This window comes from Chlamydotis macqueenii, chromosome Z (genome assembly GCF_036417535.1).
Source record: "Chlamydotis macqueenii isolate bChlMac1 chromosome Z, bChlMac1.mat, whole genome shotgun sequence".
Classification (NCBI taxonomy): domain Eukaryota; kingdom Metazoa; phylum Chordata; class Aves; order Otidiformes; family Otididae; genus Chlamydotis; species Chlamydotis macqueenii.
This window is the reverse complement of record NC_141593.1, coordinates 80,942,028-80,954,891: the sequence shown is the minus strand read 5'-3', so window position 1 is coordinate 80,954,891 and position 12,864 is coordinate 80,942,028. Positions and strand designations below refer to the sequence as shown.

The 12,864-nt window shown below is 41.2% G+C and overlaps 1 protein-coding gene across 5 annotated transcripts in view; it reads left to right on the top strand.

Moving 5' to 3' along the window:
• Window positions 1-12,864, top strand: part of ARB2A (ARB2 cotranscriptional regulator A) — a 253,900-nt gene that overhangs the window by 137,164 nt on the left and 103,872 nt on the right. For 4 of the 5 annotated variants that reach the window (XM_086770362.1, XM_086770364.1, XM_086770365.1 and 1 more), the window contains exon 8: window positions 11,886-12,005. The exons of the other annotated variant lie outside the window; for it this stretch is intronic. In XM_086770362.1, the coding sequence (XP_086626488.1) occupies window positions 11,886-12,005 (120 nt within the window). The remainder of the gene's footprint in view (window positions 1-11,885; window positions 12,006-12,864) is intronic. 5 annotated transcript variants of the gene reach the window in all.

The following is a 12,864-nucleotide window of genomic DNA, read 5'->3' as shown; positions in this document are numbered from 1 at the left end:
AACTGAAGTGGGATTTAGCATTTGTCAGATAAAGGCATGGGTGGTTTGTTAGGATTGTTGTCTGTTTTCATCCTGATGTAATGTTTTATAGCAAACTCGTACAAACTTTGACAAAAAAATGCTGGAGGACTAATCTGTAAGACGGACAATATGCGGGCATCATGATACAGAGAAGTTTAACAAAAGGAACTTAAAGAGTAGAATTATTTTTAATTAAAGCACAATAAGGTCCAAGCCTCCAAAACTAAGTAACAGCTTGAATGGGTGCAGGTTGCCGATGTCAAATCCACTTAATCCTTGTTTTAAAGCACATCAAACAAATGGTGTTGGCTAATAAAGGATTAAAATGGCATCAAGGACCATTTATAACAGTAACAAAAGCTACATCCCTGTGGTTTTTTGAGGGTTTATTTTTTTTTATCCCACCCACCAGCATAGACATCATAGGTTACATACTCTGTGGAAGAGATGTATTATTCTCAAGATCTTCAGTTATCTCTGGAATTTCTCTTCCGTTATTTTTCAGTCTATGATCTCAATAAGACCCCCAATGTTTGGCTTGTGCTGTCTGAGTTAGAAGACTGCTCCCAATTTTCCAGTTAGGTCAACCAAAAAAATTAAGATATGATAGAGGATCAGTGGAAGAAATTCATATCAAAACAACTGCTCACCATGTCATTATGACAACCTGCTGTAACAAATGTGCTTCTGTTTTAAGTTATGACAATTAATTGCTAAAAGTAATTTAATCTGACAGTGGCAAGATGTTGAAAGGCTCGTGAAGATGTCATAAAAGTGACCTTTCTGCCCATGTGCAACCAAAAGCCATTTTTAACAAGGAGCCTCAAAAACAGTACAACTTCTTTTGTACTTTGTTAATTAGTTATTGATTTGAAACAATGCTCTGCCAAATATTGTCAGATTAGCCAGACGCCAGCAAGGTCACGGTGTGACAGTCTAGTCCTGATAATCTTATGGTATATAAGAATTCTTTTTTTCTCTGAACCTTTTGTTTCGATATCCTGAGAATTACATTTTCTGGCTTTAGCATTTGTGCTAATTTAAAATACAGCCAAGCTGTCTGTTCTGTAGTTGGATGTTTTGAGTTGTTAAAAAATGACACCGCGTTAGAAGAAAATTGCTAGTGATCTAATGTCTAATGATCTTCAGCGGCGGCGATGCACTGCTGCTGCGACGCCAACGCCCTCGCTAATCTGAATGGAAAAGAGCCTGCTTTAATAAAATGGTCAGCGCGAGGGAGTCGCGGGGTTCAAGCCAGAGGTAAAACGAGCAAGTCCTGAGGTTGTGTAGTGACTCATCAGGATTGAAGATCATTTCCTAGCTTACATTACTGCGAAACAAAAATAACAGAGGTGGGTCTGCACAGGAAAACTGAGAAGCAGAATTAAGCCTTGAATAGCCCAACATTCGACTTTTCAGATTATTGAAAAGAGAACCAACAGCAAAATGCAAATCTGAATTTCAGATTGTGTTTGTCATCTGTTTAGATAATCATTTTATAAGCTAATGGCAGTTACTTCAAATACATTTAATTACAGTACACTACATATTAAGGTACTTCAGTAAATCTTTATAACTGTACATTAAATAAATAGCATATCAGTTTACTTAAAGCGCAGAGTGCTTTGCTCTCTTTGTTAGGAGAAATCAAATAGCTTTGAGCCTGTTAAATATTTCTCTCACTTAAATAACTGCTCTTGAGTGTATGTAATAAATAGAGACAGAATCATCAAGAAGAAGAATACAGGGCGAAGCCGTTCTCTTTGGTTTAACTCGTATAAGAGATATAAACTCTTACAGAGACTTTACAGCTGAGCTTTGTTCTGAAACCATAGCTGTTAATGAAAATATTAAGTTGTTGTTTTACTTAAATGTGTTGAAGTTTGTTAGATTCATTGTTTCCTGTGGTGGGCAAATCTGCATTTTTCTTGGCCAAAATGCTATTTTTCTTGCAATAGCATGGTTAAAAAAAAGTCTGTTTCTCATTACAACATATAAACAGATTGAAAGAACTGGAAAGTAAAATAGTCTTTAAGTACTTTAGGAAATAGAAAAATAACACTTCTGCATGACTTCCGTTAGGAGTTTTTGAACGTTTCAGATGCATTCATTTCAAAATAAGCTGATTTTAGTGTTCAGAAAAATGCGTGTGATCATTTAAACAACTGGTATGATCTCTCTTTGTGTCTTGCGAAGAAAATTCCTTCTGTAACAGTATTGTATTCATTTTTATTTACTTGCCCCCACAACTAATCTATTAATTGCCATAAGCATGGCTAGTAGGGAAGACAGCTGCGAGGATACAACCTGATGGTTTGTTATAGAAATACTCTTTTGATCCCATGGTTTGGTGACACAGAAGGCTGTCTTTGGTGGTGTTCATTACGTTAGGCAGAAATATGTTGTGGGCAGAATCACAGTCCCTGAGATTAAGTAGTTTGGAAAGAAAACAAAGTGTGAGAAGACATAAAAAAGGTGCATGTAAAATGTAGGGATTCTTTCCAGTAGTATTATGCTGAAATGCAGCTGCCCCAGTCTGGGTATTTTTACCAATTGGAGTCTTTTTGGCCAAACTGCTGTGGTTGTTATTTATATTCGAATATATAAGTCCACCCGCAGAGTCTGGCAGCGACCATGCTTGGAGCATCATCACACGGGGATTTTCTTGAGCGCCGCGCAGGTGTGTTTGTCAGTAGCCCTGGTATGGCTGTGTAGACAGGACTGGTCTGGGGAACGGTTATTACACCTCCCGTCTTTCCCCATTCAGGATTCCCAAGCTGTTTGCCGGAAGACGCTCCTTCAAATTCAGGCTGCCTTCACCTAGAACTCTGCAAGTTGTATGGAAAGGGGAAAAAAAATATTAAAAAAAAAAAAGTCTGAAGTCTTCAGAAAGCTGAAAAAAAAAACAAAACCCAGTCATTTAAAATCCCAACCCCCAAGCTTTTGCTGGAGATGGTAATTATGAGCCACGAGAAACTGATTTTGTCTGAATTTTTCTTCCTTTCGGTCTCCTTTCCTGCACTTTAACAGAAGACGATTGGGTGGTGATGACAGGACATGCCAGACTCCAGCAGAAGTAATAACTGGAAAATCCAGACTGGAACAACAGCCTGACAAAGTTGTCTTACCCCGGCTGACAAGCAGATACTGCAACCAGGGAGATGATGCTATAATAACTTTTGAGACTTAATTAATTTAGCCGGAGGTCTGGGTTTTACTTTATAAACAGCAAACCCCCTTCAAGTTACAAAGTGCCTTGAATTTCCTAATAAAAAGCTGAACAAGTAGAGAGGGCATTTGGACGCAGTGGAAAATATTCACCGTGCAGAACGGCTGAGTCTTTGCTGTGTGGCGTCACTGCGGGTTGAACAACGCAAGCGGCGTTTGCTGCTTGCACCGTTTGTTTTTGCGCAGACCCGCGGCCAAACTCAACGTGCTCGCCTTTCAGTACAAATGCAACTCTGAGAAATTTCACCTGTAACGCGAGCCTTTTCAAAAACACTCGTAGATTCTTGTAACATCTGCCAGGTCCTGACACGGCAGCACCCTGAAGGCTTCCTGCGAAGACCTACCTTTGCCAAAATTTAAAGGCAGCATTAGGTCAGCGATGCGTTAATGCAGCTGGGAGCGCTGGCACCTCTGTGGAGAGTACCTGTGGGCGCTGACAGCTTCACTCCGAGGTTTTGGGCAGTTGTTTGTCTGTTGAAGGATTATAAATGAGGGCTTGGAGGCAGGTCTCATGGCTGAGAGGATGGAAAGACAGTTTTGATTTCCAAGGTCAGCTTGTTCCTCACTGAGCGGGGGTGGTTGGAACACTTTGGAAACAGGAGGAGAGAGTGATTTGGGTTTTTTTTAGTGCAGAGGTAGCCCTAGGTTATCGGTCAGGAATTGTGTTAGTTGAGGGCTTAGCTGGGAAAACTCTTTTCTGGCTTGGAGTTGCTTTGTTTTTTCTCTTGTGTGCAATAAAGCTGGATATAAAGGGGAAAAGTAACTCCTCCTGCTGCCCCGAGGGAGGCTGGGATTCGAGTTCCTGCATTCCCACATATATATAGCGTAGCTCTGAATTTTATTTCCTGACCACCATCACCAGGGAAAGCCCAGCTTGCATCTGAAGTGGGAAAAGTGGGACAGGATCCGAAGTCATCTTGGATGGTAATTGCGGTGGGAGCTGGGGAGAACGGGGACCCTGGGGAGGAGCCGAAACACAAAACGTAAAAAACCTGGCTAGACAGTGTCAGTCCTGCATCAGCTAAAATTTCTCGTTTTTAACCTAATCTCAGCAGTCATGCCGTAGCAAAGCATGGGTATCACCGCCTCCTCCACGCCAGCCCTTCATCCCCTTTGCACTGGTGGTGACAATTTAAATATTATCTCAGTGCCAAATGCATTTTTGTTTTACCTCTTTTATTTGCCTGTTAGATGTGCCAGACAATGCCCGTTTCATGTAGTATTTACTCGTTTAGCGGGTCTGTCAAGATTTCCTGCTTTCCTGATAAATTGTCCTGAGTTTTGGAGGTGGGACAACTTTAACTTAATACGATGTGTATTTAACGGCAATATGTAAGACTTCTGGTCTTCCTGTCTGCCTCTGCCTGTATACACACAACAACTTTATTACTAGGGCTTCATGAGCAATGTTGGGATCGCTTCCATCAGAGGCCCGCTTCAGAAATAAAATAAGCGCAAGAAATTACACAGAACCACCTCAGATAGATCTGGAAATAAGACTTGAGATCCGTAATATGAGAAATGCAACATTAAGTCACTTTGCCGTATTGCTTTCCGAAGGCACGTGCCAAGTAATAACCTTGGCTATGCTATTTATATCTGCGGCTCCGTGAATGACCAGACTGAGCTATTGTGATACCTGGCCTTCCCTTCTGTCTCAAAAGCAGCTGCTACCTACCGCCGGAGAAAATGTCTTGCCCCCATCTCAGAATGTGCCCTTAAAAAAAAATAATATAGTCATTTTATTTCCTCAATTATTCCCTCAGGATAAGTGGAAGAGGCTGGCGTTTTTATGTTTGAAGGCTCTTGGTTTAATCCCTGCTAAATTCCTAAATTAGGAAAAATACATGACTGTGGATGCATGTGAATGCAGCTGCTGAATAAAATAACATCACTCGCCAGTAAGGCGTTCACGTTGTTTTAGTGTTGAACCTTTGCAGATTCGACGCTCTCTGTTTCCATAGAGCTGCACCAGGCATCGGTGACCATGAACCCGCTCTGCCACCTACGCGGCTGATCAAATCCTGCTGGGAGGTGGTGGTTTAACGCGGCAAAGTATGTAAATAAAACCTGCACAGAGCCCACAGGAGAGGGGAGGAAAGAAATGCGTCCTCCATTCAAACTTTCAAGGCCAAAGCATCAATTGTCTTATGATTTTATCTCTTCCCCTCTTGTTTTCCCTCAGGTCGTTTCCTTTCCACTCAACTCACGGCACAGCAACTGAAATAACTCCCTTGACCCACTGCTTGGTCTTTGTTGTCCTGTATTTCAGTGCTCCTAGCAAGACCTGCTAAGCTGGATTTCAGGGGCGTGTCATCAGATTTGAATTTGCCTCCACTTTCGCTTTTGCTCCTTTGTCTTCTCCCCGAGTCATGGCTGCTTTGCTGCTGAGATGATCTTGATGTCCTTACCCCCATCTGCTCTCTTCTTCAGCCTCCTTTTGTCTTGTTTCGTATAGCTGGACTCATCCCAATGTAGAAGGCAGGCCATCACCATCCTTCCTGAAAATCCAGTTATTTAGGAATTCTGCAAGAGCCAGCCCATCCTCCTGTACGTGCATCTCCGTATACACAGCATACAGACTAGCATTGGCCGTTTCAGTTAGTAAAGCAGAAATACAGTTCCTGCGGTTAGTGAAATGTCCTACTGCCTCCCGGGATCTCCTAGAGCAGGAAATGTTTTGGAAACATCAGTGCAAGGCTCCTCTCAACTATGTGATTAAAGCATTGAAAAGAGTTTCCGATAGATGGGATGCTTCCCAGGTACACTGGAATTTCTCCATTAAAGATCAAATTTTGTTAAATAGCCTGAGCTAGACACTTTAAAGTCTTTTCTTCAGGTACTCATGCTGCAGAAAAATATTAAAAGGAGATCTCTGCTTCCACTTTTTTCCTGGTTTTGGTTTCTGTTCTTTCTTTACTTTCTTCCTCTTCCCTGGTTGCAATACCAGGGAAACAGTTGCTGCTGTCTTTGAGGAAGGAATCACAAGTTGGCTGGTTTTTTGGCTTCTGTTCCAGCTTTCTTTCCTTCAAAGCCTCTTAGATCTTGTCCTGCACTGAGGCTTTGGAGCTGCTTTGGTGATAATAAACCATCACACGCATTATGTTCCGTTGTAATGAAATGCGTATTGTCTCGTGTAAGGCAAATGTTTGCAAAAGGAGTGGGGAAAATCCAGTGGGTGATGAGCATCATTTAAAACTCGTAAGGCTGGCAAACCCCAGGTGCCCATCTCTGGGTTGTTGGGTCCTTCAAAGGACAGAAGAGGTTTTTTAAACTGAGCTGGTATTAAAGCAAGTGGCGGGGTTCCTCCAGGTTTGTCTGGTACTTAATTAGGCCAGAACTTCACAAATCCTGCCATGGCCGTAACATGGACTAAAATCTTCTCCATTCATTTGTCTTCAACATTTGTCACCCATGCCTTCTGGTTTCTCTGTACAAATACATACATATATAAACTTGATTTTGAAAGTCTTGCTGTCTAGTCAAATAGTATTTCCAGTGAAATCTGTTAAATTTTTGCTGGGTCCATTACCTAAGAGTGCTGCGAAATGTGATGCTGGCGTGAGTCCGGTTGTGATAATCAGAGAAGGATGGGAGATGGGAGACCTGAGCCTTCTCCATCTCTCTGACTCCCAGCCAGTGTGCAGTTCTGTTCTCCTGTGTTTAACACATGTACCATACTTGTTTATGGTAGCTCATCAAGCTAGAAGGAGAAATTGTTTTGCTGTGATAAGTGGTAATTATGGAAACCACCTTCAAGTAAATTGTTAAAAAGCTATTCAGTTGTGTGGCATATTTCCCTATTTGTATGGATTTCACTTTTCACTTGTCACAAAAAAAAAAAAAAGTGATTCCGACTCTTTGATTTTAAAAAACAAAGGAAAAGGAGAGAGCTGTCACCGGAGCTTAAAACTAATTTGATTTTCTAGATTTGATGATTTTTGAGTTTTGATGAAATAGAAGTTCAAGATAGGATGCAAGCTGCTCTGCCTCTGTAAAGTCTATAGTAGTTCAAGGCCTCCAGCTCTTGTCCCAGCTGTAACTTTCCGGCAACAGGTTATTTAAAAAAAAAAAAAAAAAAAAAAAAAAAAAACCAAAAAAGTAAAATTTGGCATTGAAACAGGAAATATGTGAACCTGTCACAGTAAGCAGTCTCAAAGGGCAAGCTGCTTTGCAGGAGCTAATTAACCTTAGGAAATAATTACACAAATATGCAAATGTTGTTTAGATAATTCCATGTGTTATCAACTCAGGTAGTCCATCATAACTGCAGACCTTGCAATGTCTAGGTGTTAGAATCTGGCATAGTTGATAAGGCTGCGGTTGCTGCATCACTTCGGCTTGGTATTTAACAATTAATGACTGTGATATTACATTAGTAAATTCGACCTGTTTTTTTGAATGCGACAGAACGTTCACTGTGCACGCGCTGCTTATCTGTGTATTCCTAATGGCTCCAGCCATTAAAATGTTACATACCTTTCAACTCTTAGCACAAGCGATATTGGAAAGAATGACAGACTGGGGTCTGTGGTGTCTTCCTCCACTTTTTTTGCACAATGCATGGCCTGAGAATTCACCCACAATCATTTGGCAGCTTCAGGGACTTTAAAACTATCACTGAGAGAATTTTAAATCTGCAAGCTGGTTTTCTCAAAGCAAAACCTTTTTTTTTTTGAGACAAGATGAAGAGCAGCGTTTTATAAAGTGTGTTTCCATTAGCGTTGTGTAGACCCCGAGACAACGCGTAGTCATGGGCTGCCATTCCTGGTGTGAGGTCCCTCCCGAAACCGAGCCCAGCTGGTCTAGGCTGGAGCAGCCGAGGGCATCCCTAACCTGCGCCAGGGTTTGAGTCAAGGCTGAGCAGATCAGTGACAGGTAACCTCATCCCTGCCGCAACCTGCTGCTTCAGGCGGCTGTAGGCGAGGTTCTGCTCCTGGGGTATTAAATGGCTTCATATAGATGAGCAACATGGATTTATTAATCATCATCATCATATTATTTTCATAGACTGTACTATTAAACTATTTGATTAAACTCTTGGTAGTAAAATGAAAAGCTCCGTATTAACCATTTATGATCACTTTTTGAGCAATTGCTATGTTGGTTTTATAAGTGAGGCATTTTTAGTATGTATTTAAGAGATAGCATTTAAAAAATACTGCGCGGGGGGGGGAAGCTTTTATCACTAGAAAAAGGAATCAGTTCTTAAACCAGTATTTGTGAATACTCATCCCTTCCACGTGAAATAAAATCCCGTTCTGTTTGCAAACGCTTGACGATCGTTTCTCGTTCAAAAGGAGTATGTCCGTGTGGCAGCAGCATCTTTTTGATCAGCCCCACGCAGCTGTCGTTAACCGAATCAGAACCTAACAGCTGACTCCTTATATTCTGTATCACTTTTATGGATGCCCCTTTTAGAGCCGGTTCTAGCAATGAGCACCTCCGTGCATTCGGGAAACTGAATAAATATCAGCAGTCTAAAATACGTCGGCAATACTTGCGTTAGATGGTTTTAACCAGCTTTATCTCCAAGGTGATCTTCAGTGGGATTTGCGGCGTGCAGGTAGGACAGGTGTTCAGTATCTGATAGCCTCCGTAGCCTTGGTAGTCATGGAGGGCAAACGAGGTCTGCTCGCTCTGTTTTTGTTGGTGAAAAGGACTAAAATGCATTGGTTGTTAAGAAAAATAACCCAGTAATTGCCTGGTTTGAGGTTACTTTGTGTTGGTTAAGCATCACACGGAGGCCTTTTTGTGTACCGTAGTTGTCAATTTATTTTTTGCTTTTATTTCTAATTGTATGTATTGGGAGGGGCGAGATTTTCAGAGGGATGCACTTCCACGTGTCCAAAGAATCAGACCACTTATTTCGACATAGTGTTACTGTTTACAGCTGACCAGCTTTCAGCAGCTGGAAATTTCAAGTTCAACTTTCCCAGCACCTTTCCACCTCAGTCTGTTTCACAATCGACAGTGTGTTTAGCCTTGGCTGCCTTGGGAGGTGTATGGCGTGGTTTCTCCTTGCCTTTCTATACAGTCGTAGCGATAATTATGTAAAGCATGACCAAGAGGCCTCCACTTTATCAAGTAATTTAACGAGGAGGTATGTCAGTGCGTTGTGTTTAGCTGCAGTGAGAAGAAGGAAAGCAGCGGCTGCGTGAAACTCCCAGCCTTTCATACCAAAACCTCGTAATTTAACCCAGAGCAGGTCGGTCCCCGGGTCCTCGTGGACCCCACGCAATTCCAAATCCTGAGGAGACCGGCTGTACTCCAGTGTTTCTTGTACGGACACAGCGCCGGTTTATTCGCCGTCAGAGTCGTCTGAAATACGGGCTTGTGACAAGGGGGAAAGTACGCAGATGCTCTGAAGAAAGAGCTCTTCTTCCAAACGTACACAACTGCTCCGAACTCCGTCTCGCACATACGTGCTTTTCTTACTTGTTTAGCAGAGTATGTGCAGCAACGCAGCCTATACTGACATTTTACGGGGTTTTTTCACCAGTAACAAATGTGGTTGTAGTTACAGCCTGCATCTAACTCGTTCTAGCTCATTTCTTTCTGCTTTTACAAAATCCGGTTGAGTCTTTGTACCGGGCTGTGAAGCTGTGCAGTTAATGATTCAGTTTACTCGACCACTGGTTACGCTTTAATCGGTGGGAGGTTTTTCCGGCTGAGTTTCTGAATCCTTCAGAAGCTTCTTGCTGCTGTCTCAGTCTTCTGGAAACCCTAAAATTGCGTGTTTTTCCCAGCGGTGTGTAGAAAGATGCAAAATACTTGAAAATGCAATATTAACCAGAAACAACCTCTTATTTTTGTCAGAATATTGAACCAGGGTTGTGTACCTGTACAAAAAAATGCTAGTTTGTGAATTAATGGTAACATCATTGTTTATAAACAAGTATCTTCTGATTATTTAGCTGAAATAAATATTTTAGATAAACCCATCATTTTAAAACTCTCCTGGTGTTTTAATGTACCTTTTCCATACGTATCATAGTTAGAGTACATCACTTTTCCATAGGAAACTCCAGTTAAAGTTGTCCTTCAGCTTTATCTTAATAACTGGTCTGTCAATCATATTTTCTTGATGAATTTTTTTTTAAAACCTTCCCTCTTTCCTCACGAAGGGAGGAATCTTTACCCATCTCTAGAATCAACTTTCAAAGCCGGGTTGAAAGAAAATAAGCCCTTTCTCACACTGAGGTGGTTTGCAGTAGTCAATACATAATTTGTAATTTGATAAATTTGTTTTAATCACTGCTACCTTAGAGGGAAAAAAAAATGAAAAGCACACAATTGTTTTAAAAGTTTTGGGTTCAGATCCATAAAGATTTGTAGCCATCTCACTCTTATTTAGGACACTGGGCATGAGAATGGAAGTAAAAGGTAAATCCACCCTGTTATTTAGACGTCTGTCTTCCCATTGATTTTAGACACTTGTAAGAGCCTAAATTCACAAAAATGAGTTTCAGAATGGGACTAAGACCTAAATAACTTCAGTGTTCTTGGTAAAGTTAGAGTAATTCACACTATGTAATTAGCATCTTCTGATTGCCGGTGGCTTTTGCTGGTTTGTACTTTATTTTCCCCAAAGAACTGAGGCTTTTGTAGCCTGCATCTGGGTCACCGAGGGGTGTGAAGTTGTTGACGGAGCAGAGCAAAGGAGAAGGGGATGCAGATTTTAGGAAATGATGTGACCTTGACTGATCAGCTCCTTCTGGCACGAGGGAGGCTGGAAAGTACCCGCAGTCTTGTGCTGGAGGTGTGAAATCCTGGTGGGGCAGGGGAGCATCTTACTCTCCTCACCTGAGACTAGACAGACTTGTAGTTACGACGTGGGCAACTTGAAAAATAAATAAAATATCGAGGAGTAGAGGGCTTTCCGAGAGCCTCTAAGGTGGAGGTGGGAGTGCACAAACCAAATGTTTGAGGAGAGTGCACTAAAATCAGGGTAAATCACGCCAGGCATTCACAAATTCTTGTTCGGTAGTAAAAAAAAGCGCTCCCCTAAGTGCCAGAGACTCCAAAGTAATGGCTAATTAGTAAGCAGTCAAAGGTGTTTTATCCGCGCTGTATCTCACAGTCTGCGGTTGCAAAAAGTAACGTTTAAAAGGGTGGTTGCAAATAACATGATTTTAATCTTTGGCAGATTTCTGTTGGCCCGTAATATAAAAAAAAATTGTGAAGACTGAAATCATATTTATGCTGGTCCTACTTGTTTTTGTTTGTTTTATCAGACTAAGTCTTAACTACTTTAAACAAACCCATCAGTGAACAAACATTTGACAAAGAGTTGTCAAAAGAATGAAAATCGGAGCAGTGGCTCATAATTTCTTTGAATGCCTCCATTATGCTGAATTGCCATCATGGCATTTAGACAAAATTTTGCAGATGCATAATTTTTGTTGCATTTATTAAAATAAGCCACAATAAAGCAACAGTTTTACTGCCTTTAAATTGCAATCTTAAATTTCTTTTATTTAGACAAATGAATATGTTCTCTTTTTTTGACACCAGAGTATATTCATTTGAGGTTTGTTTTAACAAAACATTTTAACATATAGGAACACGTTGCTTTTAGACAGAATTGCCAGTTTTTAAAAGGTAATTGTCGCAAATGTAATTTCTTTCTGCAGGATAATGGATCTCCTGAAGAACATGCAATTTATGTTTGGGACCATTTCATTTCTAAGTCAGCTGCAGAGAACGTGTTTTTTGTTGCTCACAGTTATGGCGGACTGGCCTTTGTAGAGCTGGTAAGTGTCGACTTCTCCATTACCGTCTTTCCTGAAGTTTTTCGCAGATTTTCTGAATTATTTGTGATCACCTTCTTGAAAGCAGCCATTTAGGAACAGCTTTGAACCAATGGCCGGGTACAGATCCGTGAGGAAGCTGGAAGGTCACTGCATTTCTCTGCATTTTTGAATTAAACAATAAGGTCCCAAGTGTATAACAAACCTGGAAGAGTGGGAAAACCAATTTGTGGGGAAAACAAAATGCATGGGATCTTCCTTGTCCGTGCCGTGTACTGAAAGGCAGTACTCGGTGAGTCTCTTCCTCTCTGTAGGAAGACTGGAGGTGAAGACTGAGAACATACAACAATGATTTTAAAGCAGAGTCACATTAACAAATGCACCTTTTTCTATATAGATTGGAACTGAACATGAGGGGAAATTTGGGAGTTTTACCCAATTTGGCAGTTTTTTCACAAAGTTCTGCAGAAGTTGCTGGGAAGGCTTTTTTTTGGCCATTTATTAGGCTCTGGATAAACCCTGCGGTGATGTAAGGTGAGAGGGGACTCTGCTCAGTGTAAAGCTGCCCTACCCCTGGTGCTGGGACTGCTGAACATCCCGTTTGTCAGCCTTTCACCCTTTTCTCCAAAGGCAAATTTGTTGACCCCGTCTGGTATACGGAGTTGCCTGTTGAACTGGTGTACCATTCTTTGAGTGTAGCTGTAGTCTCCTCGCTTAACTGTGTAAATGCTGGTGTAATCAGGACATGTTTTATCGAAGAAAAGTGAAAAAAAAAAAAAAAGGTCCTGTTTATTGTGGAAACATGAATTGCAGAACGATGAAATGCAGCAGATGCATGTGTACGTCTTTTGTCTAAAAAGCC